This window comes from Pan paniscus, chromosome 3 (assembly GCF_029289425.2).
Source record: "Pan paniscus chromosome 3, NHGRI_mPanPan1-v2.0_pri, whole genome shotgun sequence".
NCBI classification, from domain to species: Eukaryota; Metazoa; Chordata; class Mammalia; order Primates; family Hominidae; genus Pan; species Pan paniscus.
Window position 1 is genome coordinate 88,927,747 of NC_073252.2, and position 19,965 is coordinate 88,947,711.

General features: G+C 32.1%; 1 protein-coding gene across 5 annotated transcripts in view; it reads left to right on the top strand.

Annotated features, from left to right (window-relative positions):
• CCSER1 (coiled-coil serine rich protein 1) overlaps nucleotides 1-19,965 on the top strand; it is a 1,490,059-nt gene that overhangs the window by 786,617 nt on the left and 683,477 nt on the right. For all 5 annotated transcript variants that reach the window (XM_055111625.2, XM_034958922.4, XM_003829898.4 and 2 more), the window contains one exon: nucleotides 5,283-5,360. In XM_055111625.2, the coding sequence (XP_054967600.2) occupies nucleotides 5,283-5,360 (78 nt within the window). The remainder of the gene's footprint in view (nucleotides 1-5,282; nucleotides 5,361-19,965) is intronic.

The window sequence follows — 19,965 nt, forward strand, 5'->3', positions numbered from 1 at the left end:
ATCTTTTGCCAAACTTTCTTTTGCAAATTTTGGATAGCAACCAAATGTTTTCTCTTTCCTTCAGCCTCAAGGTACATATTCAGTAAGTATGTAATCACTATTATATACTAGTTTCTGTTAATTGTATTAATTAATGGTGTACATTTCTTTTTATTATAGATTCTAAAGCAAACTACTACACGTAGGCCATCATGTTCCAAGTTTTTGAAAGTTCATATTTTTCATCTTGTTGATAAATTTCATCAACTTTTATGTAGGTAATTCAAATAGAAATTTGGGATAAATTGGACTGATTTTTTGGGATTATTGAGTATTTTTATTTCAGCTCGTTTTACAGCACTGAATAGCTAGAGTAAAAGACATTAGATATCCCTAGTCACTTGAGACTTCATTTTAAAAGCCAATTGTACTGGCTTTGCCATGGCTTTGTCTTGGTTTTGATTTCTACCACGTTTCCTCCTCTTCAGTGCTTCCTCAGCGGCGTGTACTTGAGTATGCACACGTGCAAATGAAAAAACATGGATATATTTGTGGTACCTATTATATCTTTCATGCTCATTCAAGAGAGATATATATATATTAGTAATAAAACTAAATTTTAAAAGCCTAAAAATTAGGACCCAGCCTTTTTATATAGACAAGATATGTCATGGAGTCAGATTCTATGAATATCCAGTGTGTAAAATACACACACACACACACACACGCAAACACACACACACAGAGTTCACATATCAAAGAAATGATTTTAATAGTTTAAACAGAATATATTTTTAGATTACTCTGCTTGAACTGATAATATCATTGCTATCAAAAGGATTTCATGCCTTTTCAACATTTAGTTTTTATTTGTTTGACATCTTCCAATTTTGTGTTTAACTCTATGTTGACTTTATCATTTTATTCCAAACTTATGCTCCAAAATGCATTGCTGATGATATTTATATTAGTAGGCATTCTGTGGAATTGTGCTTTTACAGGAAATACATTGGTAAATCTTAAGTAATCTTAAATTGTTTCCACAGTAAAAAAAAAAATGGACTTAGTATTGAATCTGCAAGAAAATATAGACAAGGTGAACACCAAAAATAGTTTTATTTCCATCTGTAATTACTAGCTATGCAGCAAGTATAAAAATATATATTTGATATGTTTCCTTGAATATGTGATGTGGAGGCAGCAACACTATTTGTAAGCTTTTTAAAAGAGTTATAGTATCTTTGTAGAGATACTGTACTAGGGTCTAGAGACCAATAAAAAAGGTTTTCATCTGGGCTGCTCCACTTACTGTCTTGTGTGATATTTAGCAACTGATATTAACAAAGTATCAGTTTGCTGTTTTTTATAAAAGGAACAAAAACACAGCTTTTGTATGTTCTGGAGAGGATTCATATAGATATATATTACTTGATACAGTGCCTGGCATATAACCTACATTCTACTAATGGCATCTATTATTAGTAGTAATAATTAAAGTGGTAATGCTTACAGAAGGAAAGGGAATGTGAGTACAGTTAAGTACCCTTAATAAGTTTATATATTTTATTAGGTTCATATATATTTATTTGTGTTACTGACTTTTATTATACAAATATTATTGATTACTTTTAATCTCAGATGAAATAACTTGGAAACTTAGAGAAGAGAAACATTTTTATTCATATAGCAATATTATATAACTCAAAACCTCCACATATTCAGGACTCAGATTACATGGAAATTTAACAATCAATGTAAATCACAAAATCTGTCACTTTCATCTCATTTTAGTTTTACTTTTTTACATAATATGCTAGCCTTTTTTGCTTTTTCTAAGCACACGTTTTATTAATCATAAATGTGAAAAAATAAGGGGTGTATTTTGTCATTGCTTGGAAAGGAAACTTAAAGACAATTAGGTATTTTGTCAGGGGCATAGATTTATTTATAAAATTTATCTACTACAAATTGAGTTGTTTTAATTCTTCACTATCCTTCTGAGAGAGATTAGAAGAAGGAATGACAATGTCTGCTTACATGGGAGAATACTGAAAGAGGGCCACCTTAAATCACATGGTGTAAACTCATTGGTGATCAAAGCTCAGCACACTTCCGCGGTTTGTCTTCTCCATATTGCTTCCTTCTGTATGGATGCATATATATATATCCATTTTTATGTACAATATAAAGTGAAGGATGTATTTAAATAAGTTCCATCCTCATTTAGTTAAAATATTTTATGGTCTTTAATTATAAAATCATATTTTGAAAATTGAGCTGACTCTCAAATCTTTTGGCATAGCATTCTATCCTTTCTGGCATAAACTTGAGTTACCACTCTAATCTCATTCCTCACATTGTCCCTTTAATTGACTCCCTTTAGGCAATTTTGAAGTAGTAGTTGTTTATGCATATCTTTGTCATAGTCTCTCTGACTTCTAAATATTTGCAATTACTTTTGCCTTCTTAGATTCCATATCACTCAGTTCCACTTCAAATTGGCTAATAGTAATTCGTTTTTCTGGTCTTAGCTGGGATGTCAGTAGCTTCTACATTCCAAATTATTTAACTCTTGTACGTCCCCTCTCCAACATACCGTTTCCATACACACACACCTCGGGCTTTCTCCGTGGTAACTGTATTTTACCTACAGAATGCGAATTGTCTTATTTTTCTGACTCACACTGGAAGTGTCTTCATAGAAAGAGATGTATTTTCTTTTTTTCCCTTAGTGTCCCCTCCCCTCTAAGCAATAACCATAATATGCATTTAATAAAAAGTTATAAAATACAAATATATTCCTATCATGAAGGTGAAATTTCTGTATATTGAAATAAACTGATAATAATTTTAGTCAAGACTTTAATCATTATATCAAATCAATGTGAAACTGAAAATACATGATGATACTTTGTTTCTATATCTCTGATAAAATATATTTATGAAATTAATATAGAGATTTATTGTATAAGAAATCAAAATTATCTGCAATTCTACCCTCTAGTAATAGCTACTTTTGTGGTACATTTTCTGTTTAATTATCTATAAAACTCTTTTTATACATATTAAATTTATCAATCTATAAATTTCCATCTACCATTTAGAAATGCAAGAGCTCCATCAAGAATCATCTCCTGAAAGCTATGTATTCTTTCTTTAATCTTCTAATTGTATGTGATAGACATTTGTCATAAACTTTCATATGTTTACGGCCTTCTATTGAGCTAAAAATATTTAATTCTTAATTTTTTGTACCTAAATCTATAGGAAACTTAGATTTTATTCTCTACATCTGAATATGGCACACGTGCATACGTAATACCATAATAAATAATTCAAATACATCATTTGTTGTGATTAATGCCTGCAAGAGGGAGTAACAATGACATTCCCTTGAAATGTCTGTGTTTTATTTAATTTCCAAAGATAACTGTTCTTTATTTAAAGTTTTTATTGGTTTGTTTGCTCTTGTTTTGGTTAGTATATTGCTTAATAAAGTTGTTTGGAATTTTATTTATCATTATTTGAATTTTCTAAGTCTTATAACTCAGAGCAGTAATCCAGAAGTTACTAACAATTTCCAACTCCTATCCTCAGGATGAAAGCCCTTGAAATAGAAATGTGAGCTGTGGCATAATGGAAGCATTTGGTAGCTATTTTCTCCTGCTCTGTACATGAGTGCATAGACTCTAATTCATACAAAAAAGTTTATATAATTACAGATTTGCAACAAAATTTACTTTTCATGTACTTATGATTCTAATCTATCTCAAAAGTAGATAATCAAACTTTTGTAAATAACCTTTCAGTGATGGACAATGTTATTGCTCCTTTACCTATTACTACCTCTCCCTGTTCTTTTCTTCATCCCAATCAATATGTCTAGATAAATACATTGTTTTTCTCATTTGAAATTTAGTTTGGAAAATGCAGCCACATTTTTACTTATGTTTTTCAAATAATTAAAAACTTCTAACTCACTCATGTAACATCTTCCTGCATGATCTAATCTGCATCTAATTTTTCTCTGACTAGCAGCACTAGATGTTTTGTGATTAGGGAAGTCAGAAGTGAGGAGACATTAATAGAACATAAAATATTTCTTTTCTATATTTCAGTGAGTTAAACTAAATTATATTTACCTAAATTATGTACGTACTTTGATAAACATCTCAGATAATCTTGAAAATACCAAGCAGCAATGAAGGAAAGTGTGAGGGAATAGGGAGGGAGGGGAAAAGGAGAAGAGGGAAGTTGAAGGAACAGGAAAGGAAGGGAGGTGAGGATGGAAGAGTTTTGTGTAACTGGAATTCTTGAGAGTGAGGTTCTTGATAACCATTGTCAATCCTGGGAAAGGAAGAATTAAATCACAGTCCTTTATCGTTTGGGTATTATATAACTATCTTATTAACCATTCAAAAGAAAAGAAAATGATAGACATTCTGCTTTAAAGCAAGTGGAAAGCACAGTCTCATGGAATCCCATGAATTTCTTTGAAAACTGTCTCAAGTTACTTAAACTTCCTAAATTGTATTGTTTTTATTTAACATGAGTGGTATTTACAGTAAATATTTGAAGATAAAATGTGATCAAGTGAGTACAACACTCTCAGCTGTGAGAGGCATTTAGTAAATACATTACATAATAATTAAACTGAAGATCTCATTTTAAGTGACACATTTAGGAATGAGAAGGGAAGTTCCCAGAAAAAAGCACAGTCAGATTAGTTTACTCAGAAAACGTAGTTTCGCATTTGAAATATGAAATCCCAACCTCGTTCGTGTATTACTTCCCTTCCCTAGTTATCACAGGGTCGGATTTGTGTCAGTCTCTTAAGGTAAACATTCCTAAATGTGTAGAGGTTTTTGGAAAGAAGAAGCATAACAAAACCAACTGAATGGAATCCATTGGGTCTTTTATGAAGAATATTTTTTATTTCAAATGTAAGTGTTCTGAAACTGGATCAGCAAAATAATAGCAACTAAGTTATTTAAAAAGATAACAGGAAACAAAGCATAGACATTTGGTCTTGGATTTAAGCACATTATGACTCTACTGTTGAACTGTGGTTCTGACTCAGTGACGCCTACAGTAGAAGAAAAGATGCTTAAGGTGGGACAGTTGTGACCTAAAAATTAAAGCTCTAAATATTTAAGATTATTTTAAGAGCACTAACACAGCAAAGCATATGCACAGAGAAGAACATGAATTATACACTAATCAAATTTTAATAAGTGGAGAATATTAGTGTAGAAGTACACACTTCACCAACAATGTGTTGTTGCTGTTTTTTCATTTTGCAGGGAAAAGTCCGGCATTTACAGAAGGCTTTTGCTTCAAGAGTAGATAAATCCACACAGACTGAACTACTAGGCTATGATGTAAGTAGCTCTGTAAAACCATTTTTAACTTCATTATTGGTATTCAGACCTCCACAGCTTATTTACCTCTGTGGCTGCTGTGTCCATGCATTGATTTAACAGGATTTAGTGGTGCACCATTCATCTTTTGCTCTTAAACAATCCCCAAATACCTCCTGGAACTAAAAAAGATGATTACAGGCACCAACTAGCATACCAATGCCTTATTAATTTTTTTACATCAACAATTTTGGTACAGTCTTTTGAATTAGTGTATTTGCAGACATGTAGAAGATATGCATTAGAAGACTAAGGCAATTTATTTTTTAAGAAAATATTTATTTATTAACAGTTTAATAAAGTTACTATGTTTGTAATCAGCAAAGGTGAAGCACATCATTTTTATATGCAGACACTTAAAAGCAAAAACAACTTTGAAGAAAAATTTAAAATAATGTTTTAGCTCTTGGGCTTCAGTGCAGGCAGCAGAAAGTAATTTAATTGAAAGTATTTTTCTCTTAATGCGAAATACTTGTTGAACTGTCAAAATAGGATTGTAAAACATGTTTTAATACAGTATTACATCTAGTAACACTGGATGATTTGGGAAAACATTGATATAAATACCCATTTTTTTCTTAAACACAGCTAAGAAATTTGCATTTTGCCTAAGTTCATGACTTTCAACTTCCTCTTGATGAAAAAATAAAGGAATTAATTTGATCTTGTAGCTAACATGTATGAGGACCCCCTCTTCTATTTAAAAACATTTATTCTTATTTTTAGCACTTTGCTCATAAGTAGAAATAAAATAGAAATAATTTTAAGTTTTATGATGATGAATAATGATAAATTATATGTTTATCTGCATGGTCTCATTATGTTAAATAACAAACTTGGATGCTACTTTTGTGTTGCCATGCAAATTACATTAATTTATTTAATATAAAACTACTTTTCTTTTAGGAAATAAACCAAAGCTTTGAATCACTGCACAAATTGTTTTCAAGTGTTTATATACCTTATTTTCTTAATTAAAAACAACACTAAAAAATGTGAATTAAAAATTATTCAATTATGTTTATTTTAAGGTATATTTACTCTAGATATCTAAATTCTAGATCTCAATTTTGTAATTGAAATGCTTCTAGCAGTGTTGTATGTTACTTAAATTATGTTGACATCTATTTTTAAAAAGAAATAATTTTATGGTCCTTAAAGAGTATTTACCACAAGTAGTTCAATATTGGTCTTTTGTGAGGGATTTTTTTCCTGCCTAAAAACTTGGTTTTTTGTTGTTGTTGTTTGTTTGTTTGTTATTTGAGATGGAGTCTCACTCTGTTGCCCAGGCTGGAGTGCACTGGCGCGATCTCGGCTCACTGCAACCTCCGCCTCCTGGGTTCAAGTGATTCTCCTGCCTCACCATCCCAGGTAACTGGGATTGCAAGCACCCGTCACCACTGCCGGCTACTGTTTGTATTTGTAGTAGAGACAGGGTTTCATCATGTTGGTCAGGTTAGTCTCGAACTCCTTACCTCAAATGATCCACGTGCCTTAGCCTCCAAAAGTTCTGGGATTACAGGCGTGAGCCACCACCCCCTGCCTAAAAATTTTTTAATGAAAATATTTATATGCTAGTCCTTAGGATATAAACCCGATATGTGTTTTACAAATAACAACCTTTGTATCTATAAATCTGCAAGACAGAGAGTTTGTTCAATATGAGTAATAAAATCATAATTTTCATTAAATCTTATTCTAATATAACATCATACAACACAGGGACTACAAGTTAAATTAGAATCCACTTACTTCAAGGCCCCAAATTTTTAAATAAGTTAACTGAATTTCAGAAAAATGAAGTCACTTTTTTACTACTACATGACGTTTGTTGGGAGTCTAGTCTTTTATTTAAGGTAATGTGCTTGGAAAAGAGAAAACAAATATACATTTGGATTCAAATTTTCAATTTTATTTAAAGAAACAATGTTTGGGAGACAGAATTCTAACTTTTTAAATGACAATATAAATATAAAATGTAAGACTTTTATGTAATACCATCAATTTTATGTGACACTATTAGTGATTGCTTGTGAGAATTGGTTACTGAGGAATGAACGACACCTCTGGGGAAATGACTTATCTGTGGATAGTTATTCTAACACCATAGTTACCAGCAGCCTCTTACGTATTTGCCTATCCATGCCTCATAATTTTCTAATTTCTATGATATTTCTTATATCAATGTCATTTAGTTCTCTAAGCATGAAAATAAAAATGTAAAATGAAGCCATGGTAATTGTTAATCCTCATTAAATCTTCAATGTTCCTAGCTTGTTTCGTATGTTACAGTGATAGTTTAATGCATCTTACTGTATTGAATTAAGGTTAAAGAATAATACTTTTTTTGACAATGAGTCCCTAAAGAATCCCCTTCATATGAGCAAATTAAATTTCTAAAATATGCATGTAAAAACTTATGAAAGTAACTAGATGTAACTGTAATACTAAACTTTAGGGCATCTTGCATGTGAAAAACTGGGGATGGAAATACTTAAACAAATCAAAAATAAGTAAAACACTTTCAGTATGATAAACTACATAACTGGAAATATATGATTCATAAACTGTACAATTTCTCCCATGACCAGGATATATTTTCAATATTTATTTGTAAATATTTTTAAATATTTTATATGCAATAATAATCATTTATTCTTCAATTTATAGTATTTTGTTCTGTTTCACCCTCAGGAAATATAGTTTCACCTTATTTTAACTTTCAAAAATATTTTATACACACATGTATCTATTTATAACTTGCAAATTGTGTTTATTCAAAAACAAGAAACATCTCGTGGAAATCTTGTACATTATGGATGTTTCTTATACTCTTTTGTTTTCTTCTTAAAGCTGCCAACATTAGCCACAAATTGTTCTTTACAGATTATTATGGATCATGTTTTATTGATATGAGTATCAGAATATATGATACTACATGTCATCATTAATATAATTTCTGTGGGAAAATAGCTGTTGCTACACATTTTGCTTAAGATAAGAAATAGAATTCCCAGAAAACATTAATTATAATAAAATCTATTAAAAATTCACTGCCATGAATAAGTTTAAAGATTTGTACAATAAACTACTTTTATCCTGCCCCAGATTTGTCAGGAGACATGAAACTAATGTTAGTTTACAATGTGCTCTGACTTCTAATGCACATGGCAAGACTTAAAAAAAAAATTCAGAGTGTCTCAGCACAGGCCTATAAACACCATAGTTTTTGTGATGAGGGAGATTGTTAAATAAATGATGAATGTGTCTTAAATAATCAATGCCAATTTAACCTCTTCCACGTTCCTCTGTCTGCACAGGCTTAGTTTATTGAAAGATCAAAGAATAATTTCTTAGGTGTCACTGTGTTATTAAAACAGGATAGAAGATGAATAGATGTAGTTAAGTAGCATTGCTGCCCATTTCAAGATTACATTGAGGGGTAGGGAAGTTTTTTATCTAATTACATCAAATGTATAAACAGATGTTTCAATGTAGTATATATGCTGTCTGTAAATATTTTATAGCTTGAACTACTACAAATAGCATTTTGATTACAATATTTGAGAATGCATAATCAAAATATTCTAAAGATCTTATATTCTGACAGTGAGAAATTCAGATACTTTCATTAATTTGACATCTTTATGGACAGCTTATGTCCTGAAGAAGATTGTTTTTGAAAATGTGACAGGTTGATTGACTTTAAGTTCAAGTTTTCTTTTCAGATAATGCCTGAAATTGACACAGAATAGTCAGAGGATTTAAAAATTTCTCTGAGCCACAAATGCACTAAAGTTTTAAGTAAAGCAGTTTCTTCCTTCATTAGCATGTGATTTACACTAACATTTAATAAGAAGCCATTTTTAGTCTTGAACTTGGCAGTGTTTTCTTTAAGACTTCTGATGTTATCAGGTATTTCATTAAATATTAAATTATTATTAATTACTGTTAGTTTAAATATCATTAGGGGTTTCAATTTGGCTACTTAAAATGGACTGGACTGTGGCATCACGTATTTTGTCTCATTCACGTATGAATAGAGCATAAATCAGTTTGTTAATGGATGCTCATACCACTGTTTATTTTTTCAAATATTTTAACACACTTTCCAAATGGTGGGATTTGCTTTATAAATACAGTTTTCTACTTACACATGAGGAAAATAATATTATTTGCATTATGGATGTACACTTTGAAAAACTTTTCAATGCAATTATCTGTGTATTTCACAATCTCTGGTACTTTTCTCAGATTTAATTTTGGTGGTGCTCCTGGCGCAGTTTGCAGACAGTCCTAAAAAATATGAAAATAGTTCATCATGCTGTATTCATGTTAGGAATAAGAATGATTAGTTTTTACTGTAATTGTTTTATTAGATAGAGCAGAAGTGTTTTTTGTGCTTGTGCTAATGTATTATGTCTGCCTGTGGATTAAGCCCCGTTCTAAGAATTGAATAACTATCAATTAGGCTTTCTCATCATGCTGCTAATATACTGTAGTTTATTAAAGTTTCTGTTTTGCTTTTATTTATTACTTCTATCTTCTTAAATTCAGTACTTCTCCTGATCATGTATGAATGTGCTCTGGCATTTATTAGAAAAAAGTGACTCCCCCGCACATGCTTCATGTATTTATATTTACTTATCTCAAATATTTCTGTTTATTTTTACAAATTAAAAAACATTTAGTTTTAAAAATTGAGTTATATATTCCAGGTTTGCTTATGGACTATAATTTTTCCCATTACATTAAAGATAACTTTTAGATAAGAACATTGTTTAAAAACATGATTATCTGCCACGGGTGCTTATTAACATGTAATGGAGTCACATCTTATCCAGTGGTAATGTTCTAAGGGCATCACTTTTGAAAATGTATTCATGCTTTCATTCAACAAATATGACTAAGTCCCCTCTAGCAACCAGGCTCCATTCTAGGTCCTTGGAATATATCCTTTAACCAAACAAAAAATATTCCTGCATGGAGCTTGCAACTGGTGAGGGCATACTTAAAAATCAATAAGCTAAGTAAATAAGCAAATTATATAATGCATTTGAAGGGGCTGAAAGCAATGTGAAAAGTAAAAATAGCACAGAGAAAGAATAATTCTAAGTGTATAGTGGAAGGGTCAAGACTATGATCAGAAATTTTAAATAGGGTGATCTAGGGAGGTCTGAGTTTGAGATTTGAGACTTAAAGAAGGTGAGGTGAAAATCGTGTTTAATCAAAAATTCCTTTGTGATGTGCTTCTTGAAAATTCCTTGACGTCCCTTCAGTCAGTAAGAACTAAGCACTTTGTTGTTGCTGGAGCCCTAGATAAGAATAGCTTCATTTAGACGTCATGTAGTATAAAAATTATATTCTAGATTATAAAACCTAGATTCAGGCTCAGTACATCAAGAGACTCACACTAGAGGAATACGGTCTACCTGAGGGAACAGCTGACGCAACTCTTCTATATCATATTCATCTAGCATAAGCACTGAGAAGAAATCTGAGTAAAATCAACCACACAGTATTAATTACATTTGCTTCTCCTCTTTCTGTTTGTTGCTTGCATTCACCCTACACTCTTTTTACCCTGAACACTATTCTTCTTCCAGAGCAGAGTTGGATTTATATGCTTTAAATGTATAATTAGACTTCATTGTATATCAGCATATCCGATTTATCAGAGGTGTGCTGGTGAAACTAAACAAATATAGAAAGCACTCAATGATTACTTGGTGAAAAAAAATTAACTAAAAGCCACTAATTTTTTATAATTCTAAAAATTTATAACAAATTAATATGCATTGTTTCATTCACAAAACATACAGGTATGGATATTGCTATATACTATATTATTTTCTATATTACTTTTTTATATCCAACAAGTATTTAAAAATTACTGCGTTATGCCTTTTAGAATGAAGTATTAAACTCAAATCAGCATAGACAACTAGCAATGTCTAAACATAAGTGCCAACATGCAGTTGTTTTTATAGTGTTGCACTGAATGATTCTTTTTAAAATCTTGAATCTTTGCTTAGGAGCCAGATCCCCCTGGACTGCCACCAGGTCTTTAATTCTGCAGTGACTACATAGAATTAGTATCAGTGAACCAAAAGCCCTTTTGTTAAGAGAATGTGTGGTTGAGATCGTTATGAGGAAAACAGCAAGGCTAGATGTCATCTATGAAAGTTCTTATAATTATAAAAATATTCATTAAGATGAAACAGCACACGAGGATGGGGAGACAATGAGTTGTTGCTGGTCCAAGGTTATAAAGCTTGAGTTGCAGATGAAATAAATTTTGAGATCTGCTGTACAGCAGGGTGACTATAATTAATGATAATGTATTATGTATTTCAAAATAACTAAATTTCAAATGTCTCACTACAAAAAAAGATAAGTAATGGGATGGTTGATGTGTTAATTTGTTTGATTTAATCATTCCACATTGTATACATATATCAATATCAAAATATCACATTGTATGCCATAAATGTATACAATTTGTCAGTTAAAAATAATGTTAACTTAAAAAAAATTGAAAAGAGTACACACGCAGGAGGTTTTATATAGTTTAAAATAGTAATAATAGATATCATATTTGCTGAAAATTATGTTGTGGTAGTGTTGATAAAAGAGAAGAAAAATACATATTTGTTGAATGGAAAATTTCTCCCTGTCCACTTCTACTTCCAACTCATAGATTGCTACCTTTATAGGAAATCTAAATTTAATTTCAAATTTTTCTAATATTTTTCCTAGACTGCCTTAGGAGTCTCTTAGAGTATCTAGTGTACTAAGTGAGATTATATAATAAGAAGTCCTGGCTGGGCAGGGTGGCTCACGCCTATAATCCCAGCACTTTGGGAGGCTGAGGCAGGCGGATCACGAGGTCAGGAGATCGAGGCCATCCTGGCTAACACGGTGAAACCCCGTCTCTACTAAAAATTAAAAAAAAAAATTAGCCAGGCATAGGTGGTGCACGCCTGTAGTCCCAGCTACTCGCTACTCGGAGACTGAGGCAGGAGAATGGCGTAAAACCAGGGAGGCGTAGCTTGCAGTGAGCCGAGATCGCGGCACTGCACTCCAGCCTGGGAGACAGAGAGAGACTCTGTCTCAAAAAAAAGAAAAAGGAAAAGAAAAAAAAAGTCCTTACAGAAAGAATTTTTACCACCCTTTGGAAGGAAACACCAAGTATAAGCTTGAAGTATCTCTCATTATCTGTTTACAAAGCATCAATCAATTGCAGCTAATTATTATAATCTGTATGAAGCTAAGTTCTATGACTTAGTTCAGGTACTTGTTTAAAGTAAATTTTTGTGGACTTATATTAATTTATTTCTATCAAAAACATTGCTTTCCTTTGATGTGGTCTACAATCAGGAAAAATTTGCAAAAGGAAATTTATCCTTATTTTATATATATATATATATATATACATGACATATATATACATACATGATATATATGTACATATATTGACATACACACATAAATATCCTTGAAATATATATATATATCTTTGACATATATTTGAAATATATATATTCTTGGAATATATATTATATCCTTGAAATAGATGTATCTCCTTGAAATATGTCATTGAAATATATATCTGTACATACGCACACACCAAAACATCGTCTATTAATACACACACACATGCACATATATACACACACACACACAAATAAGACATAGGTACAAAAAGTTTGCTTTTATTTGATGTATTATTCCTATTATAGAAGTTAGAATTAGATGCATTCTTTAATTTTTCTGTGTATATAATAAGAATTACTGGGAATCATCTCTTACATTAACACAATGTTTAAAATGCTTATTTGAATTTTAATATGATTAAATTGAATTTATATAACTATTAGCTAGGAATATTTGCTGTCCATTTTATTATACTTGGTACATATTAATATAAAGATGATTTCTTTTTAAGGTGGTAATCAAATTAACTCTCAGAAACACTAATTTTTTAATCGCAGAAATCATAAACCCATATAGCTTCTAATGAAATAGTGATAACAATTTTTTCCGTAACATAGAAGATGGTATTTTGTTTTTCACAGTACACTAGCTCATGGCTTTTCTGTTTTGTCATGGTAGAGCTTTTGTTTCACTAGGCTATCAGATTTCATTAAGTTACTTAATTTTTCCCTCAGTTTTCTCATGAGATCTGCTATTCCCTTTGACAACTCTACTTGTACTTGATTTAGATGCACAAAAAGGGATAATATGTACCAAGAACATTGGTCCTCAGTGTGGTCTTTGTCCATCAAAATGTTTTTCAGCTACTTGATTAATGCTTTGGGATTTGAGAATAGCTAGCTTCTACCTTTTGCCAGTGAAATAACTGATATTGATTTGAGAGGAAAAAAGTCATTGAAATGTTTACATTAATAGTGTTTCAAAATAAAACTGTAAAGGGATTTTTAACTTATAAAAATCCATAGAGAGCTAAAGGGAAAATATTCCATAAATGTTTGGCTTAATAACAAGCCAACAAAAGAACATGGATTTTCAGAATATTATATTAGAAAGTTTCCTAAAAGAAAGCCACATGTATCATTAACCTTATGCTCTGTAAAATAAGAATACCAGGAATTTTTACTCTTTTTTCATGCCACATTGTTAAGATGGTAATTAGAATTTTAAATTTATAAAGTTGATCTATTATAGAGAAAATTTATACCAAAAAGAATGTAATTTGCATTTCGGAGTACTTAAAGAATCAAAGTTCTATACATACCAGAATTATTTCAGGTTTGCCATTATTTTATGAGTTCTCTGTTTATAAATGGCTTTATAGATTTGAATTTAAACTATCACATTAGAAGATATTTATTTAAAGTGTGGTCTAATATAGAGTAACTTTCTGAGAGAAAAGTACTTAAACAGGTTTAGCATTTTGTTGTATTGGAAAAGTATACCCTAAATATGAATGAATTATTCATAAGCCAAAGAAAGTGCTAATATAGAATGAAAAGTATTATGTTTTTAAGTTTTGGGGGTTATAAGAAACACTTAGAGCCCAGCGCGGTGCCTCACACCTTTAACTGCAGCACTTTGGTGGCCCAGGCGGGCGAATCACCCGAGGTCAGGAGTTCGAGACCAGCCTGGCTAACATGGTGAAATCCCTTCTCTACTAAAATTATAAAAATTAGCCTGGCGTTGTTGCGGACAACTGTAATTCCAGCTACTCAAGAGGCTAAGGCAGGAGAATCGCTTGAACCCGAGAGGCAGAGGTTGCAGTGAGCCGAGATTGTGCCACTGTACTCCAGGCTGGGTGACAGAGCAAGACTCCGTCTCCAAAAAAAAAAAAAAAGAAACAATGTTGTTCCGTCTCAAGAAAGAAAGGAAGGAAGGAAGGAAAGAAGGAAGGAAGGAAGGAGAAAGAAGGAGAAAGAAAGAAAGAAAGAAAGAAAGAAAGAAAGAAAGAAAGAAAGAAAGAAAGAAAGAAAGAAAGAAAGAAAGAAAGAAAGAAAGAAAGAAAGAAAGAAAGAAAGAAAGAAAGAAAGAAAGAAAAAGAAAGAAGGAAGGAAGGAAGGAACGAAGGAAAGAAAAGAAAGAAAGAAAAAGAAAGAAAGAAACAATGTTGTTCCAAAAATGTTACCTAGAAGTGTGTGTGTGTTTGTGTGTGTGTGTGTGTGTGTGTGTGTGTGTGTGTGTGTGTGTGTGATTTTATTTTATTTTTTTTTGAGACGGAGTCTCGCTCTGTCGCCGAGGCTGGAGTGCGGAGGCGCGATCTCAGCTCACTGCAAGCTCCACCTCCCGGGTTCACCGCATTCTCCTGCCTCAGCCTCCTGAGTAGCTGGGACTACAGGCCCCCGCCACCAAGCCCGGCTAATTTTTTGTATTTTTAGTAGAGACGGGGTTTCACCATGTTAGCCAGGATGGTCTCAATCTCCTGACCTCATGATCCGCCCACCTCGGCCTCCCCAAGTGCTGGGATTACAGGCGTGAGCCACCGTGCCAGGACGAAGTGTTTTTTTTTTTAATTTATGAAAAAGATGCTACAGACCCTAATTGAGTCTGAAAAGATTAACTTTTCTTTGCAGGAGTATCAGTAATATGACGCAATTATATGTCATAAAAGTACAAAACTAAAAATTTATGTAATTCATAAAAATGTAAAAAAATACTTGGTGTGAGTGTATTATTTTCTATACTTTTGGAAGATTTTTTTTTCTCCACTTTGGTTTTAGTATGTTAAAATAATCATATAAATGCTGGATTATGTATAAATATATTACAAGTACATAAACATACATGTCTTCATATATGTTTTTGACATGTCAAATAGATGAATATTATTTTACTGTAATGTTAATGAATGCATTTTACTATTCATAATTTAAAGGACTGAATATCATTCAATCACGTGAATATTTTAAACATTTTTTACATTTTGTTTTAAATTTTCTCCTACTAAATAATAACAATGGCACATATCCTTTAGAAGAGAATTTTGAAAACTCTAATATAATTATAGTCTTATCCTACACCTAGCAATGCTATCTCTAGAAGTTTAACCTGAACATACACTTTCATATGTACCAAATAATATTTTCATAAGGTTTTCTTTATGATCATTTTTTGTAACAGTTAAAGAAGAAAAACAACACAAATAACAATAGGGGGCTATTTGATAATGGCTCATTATCAAATGAGTTACAGTATAAGGACAAAGACAAATGCAAAAAACATCTAAAACTTCAATCAGAAACAAAATTATATTACTATTGTTATAATAATTGTGACGTTATTTGTGTGTTATAACATTTAACAACCAAATCTAATGTTTCTAGCATCCAAGTTATTTCAGGATAAGAGAAAATAAACATAACTATGAAAATACAAGTTAAAGGAAAGAACCTGATAATGTTATATTCAAATGTAAAGTGTCAACATGAACTTATTATTTGCTAATTGAAGAATATTTTCTTCTTTTGCCCACTGAAAAAGTATAAACCTTTCAAGCTTATAGGCTTAACTTTCAGTAGTCAGGAAACAGGAAGTAGGTGGATAAGTTAAACAATACCATGAATCAAAAATCAGACAAAATCCAAATGGGCAGTATTCTACAAGACAACTCATGGTATCCCTGAAAAAGAAGATGCTATTAAAAATTGGGGGACTATCTGCTGGGCATGGTGGCTCATGCCTGTAATCCCAGCACTTTGGGAGGCCAAGGCGGGTGGATCAGGTGAGGTTGGGAGTTCGAGACCAGCCTGACCAACATGGAGAAACCCTGTCTCTACTAATAATACAAAATTAGCTGGACATGGTGGCACATGCCTGTAATCCCAGCAACTCAGGAGACTGAGGCAAGAAAATCGCTTGAACCCGGGAGGCAGAGGTTGCAGTGAGCCTAGATTGTGCCATTGCACTCCAGCCTGGGCAACAAGAGTGAAACTCCATCACACACACACACGCACACACACAGACACACACAAAATAGGGGACTGTCTTGATTAAAGAAACTAAACAGACATAACGACATATGAAATGCATATATATGTATATATATGTGTGTGTGTATATATATTATATATATATGATGAATAACTAGAGAGAGGGAGAGAGGACCAAATGCAGCTATGGCAACTCTTAATTACTGAATCTAGGTGCTATGATTTCAATGTTCATCTCCTCCAACTCTCATGCTGAAATTTGATTCCCAATTGGAGATGGGGTTTAATGGGAGAATGGGGGGTGTTTGGATCATGAGAGAGATCTTTCATTAATAGATTAATGCCCACCCTGGGGGTGAGTGAGTTCTCACTCTATGAGTTCCTGAGAGAGCAGTCACCTCCCTGCTGTCTCTCCTACTTCCTCTCGGGTAGTGAGTGTCCTGTCTGCACGTACCGGCTCCCCTTCCATTTTTGCCACAAGTGGAAGTAGGTTGAGACTTTCACCAGATGCCCAATCTTACAGCTTGCATAATCCTGAGCCAAATAAACCTTTTTTAAAAATAAATAAACTACCCAGTCTCAGGTGTTAGAGCAATGCAAAATGGACTAAGATATGAGGTGAAGGCTACACAGGTGTTAATACTGCAAGTCTGTTTTTCTGTATCTTAAAAGTTTTCTCAATAAAGGGAATGGTTTCCCAACTTAAAAATATGCAAAAATATTTAAATGGCATTATAGTAAGATGTAATATATGGCCAGGACTAAATTGGGTTGGGAAGTCCAGCAGTAACATGTATTTGAGGGACATCTGAAGAAATTTGAACAAGGATTGCTATTAGATGTAATGAAAACTTATTTACATGAACAGTTTAGAGGTTACTACTGGGGAAAAAAAGGCAAGTAAAGTGAAAAACACAATGTACTATGTGGTTCTCTTTTTAGTTAAAAAAAATAAGTGCAAATGAATCCAGAAAGCTTGGTATAGTGACGATCTCTGGTTTGTAGGAATGTACCATTTTATTTCATTATTTTTGTTTATCTCTTTTTGTCACTTTTTGCAATTAACATATGTATTTTTATAATAATAAAATATACTTTCAAAGTAGAAATATATTATTTAAAAAAGAAAGCTCATCACTGCTAACATGAATATGAAATTATTTGCACAATGTATTTACTTTCTATTCAAATCTACTTTCTTACAAAATAAAATAACTTGGAAAATTTTGTGGAAACAGAGAATTTAATGACAATTTTGTTTCTAAAATGTAATTATTAAAAATAAATGTTAAATATTATAGAATTTTTCTTTCTAATTTGACAATATATTGAATGCATTATACCTTAAAGCCCAAGAAGATTAATCTATTTTGTAACTGATTTTCCTAGTTTATAATATCCCCAGAGTGGTAAATCATAAAAAAGAATCTTTCAAATTATTATTTTCACTACAATGTCGTCACAGGAAGCCATTTGTTCTCATTAGGTGAACTTTACTATTTCCTTGCAGTTGTCTTCATGTTCTACTTGCTTAAAATGACACAGATGGATTAAGTTTTTTTTGTCCACTTCACATCACAAATATTAAAGTATTAAAACTTTTATGGAAAGAGAAATGTTAGTATCATATATTCTCATTACATGTGTGTCTCTGAACATATTCAGGCTATTATGGTATTTTTCCCTTCATTTTACTATTTTAAAATTAAAAAGTGGATCTGGGTTAGACTTTCATTAAGTATATGAATGTTGGGAACCTTAAAATACACAGAAAAACAGAATTCCAGATTTCTAAAATGTATAATATAACATATAAAATATATTCTCTCTGTCTTTCACATTCACTCAACTAGTATTTGTGTAATAAATACTGAAAGGCAGGCATCTTCTTAATGTTTAATTCTTAGTCTTAAAGATTTTGCAGACCTTTTTTAAAGAAAATGGTTAGTAATAACGTATCTGCATCTGTGTGTAACATATAGTTATAGTCCTGGTGTTCCTTTTATTACCTCTATTCATTTATAAAGTTATGTAAAAGAAAAAAAAAAAGAGTAAGAGATATTCCAGACACTGAGATTGTAGCAGTGAACACCAAGCATACACAACCAGAAAAGTTTTTTTGTCTTCATAAACCTCATATTCTAGTCAATGAAGACAGGCAGTAAACTAAAAACCAAAGAAGTAAAAAAGAGAATTTCACACCGTATTAAGGGCATAAAGGAGATGAACAGAAAGATGACATTAAGAGAAACCACGTGAAGGGAAGGAGCTACTGTCTAGAAAAGAGCCATCAGGGAAGATGGTTCTGCCAATGTTGCATTTGAGCTGGAACTCGAGTGATGGGTCACTGTTCACAGAACCAGAACAAGCATGGTGACAGGGAAAATCATACTACCAAGAACATTCAACTCTCAATCCTGCTGGGTGCTTCAGGATTTCCTCATATTGCTTTTGGTCTTGTCATGTTACACATTCTAATCTATATAACACACAGATAAATTTGCCGAAAATAAAAAATAAATGCAAACACACAGCTTACGTTGTGTTGTATTTCTAATTTGAAACACACACACACACACACACACACACACACACACACACACACACACTGAATGGCTCAATAAGGCATATAGGGTAGAATCCACACTCCCCAAGCCAGCATCCATGGCTGCTAAAATTATACCCTCCCCTATTTATGCAATTAGAACACCTACTGTTTTCAAACTAAAACCTTTTATTCCATCAACACTGATTCATTACAAACAGTTAATCATTTTCTAAGTTTTTAGGTTTCATTTTGGTTTCTTTTTAACCATTTCACTTGGAATACCTCTGCCCCACAATATATCTGTATTTTAAGCCAAGCTCCAATTTCATATCCTTGATTGGGCAACGCAAACAAGGAGTGATTTCTCTTTCTGTAGAACTCCGTCAGCAGTTATCAGTTCTATTTAACCTACCTTTACAGTTACCAGTCCTATATAATGTTGCCAGTTTCCTATATTAACATGTATCTGTCCTATTGATTATAACTTACCATCTTTGTAGTATGGCTCATCCTTTCATATATTCATTTATATCACTCTAACTAAACTTTTACATTCCTGGGAGCAGATATCATATTCTATGCTTCTTGCAAATTA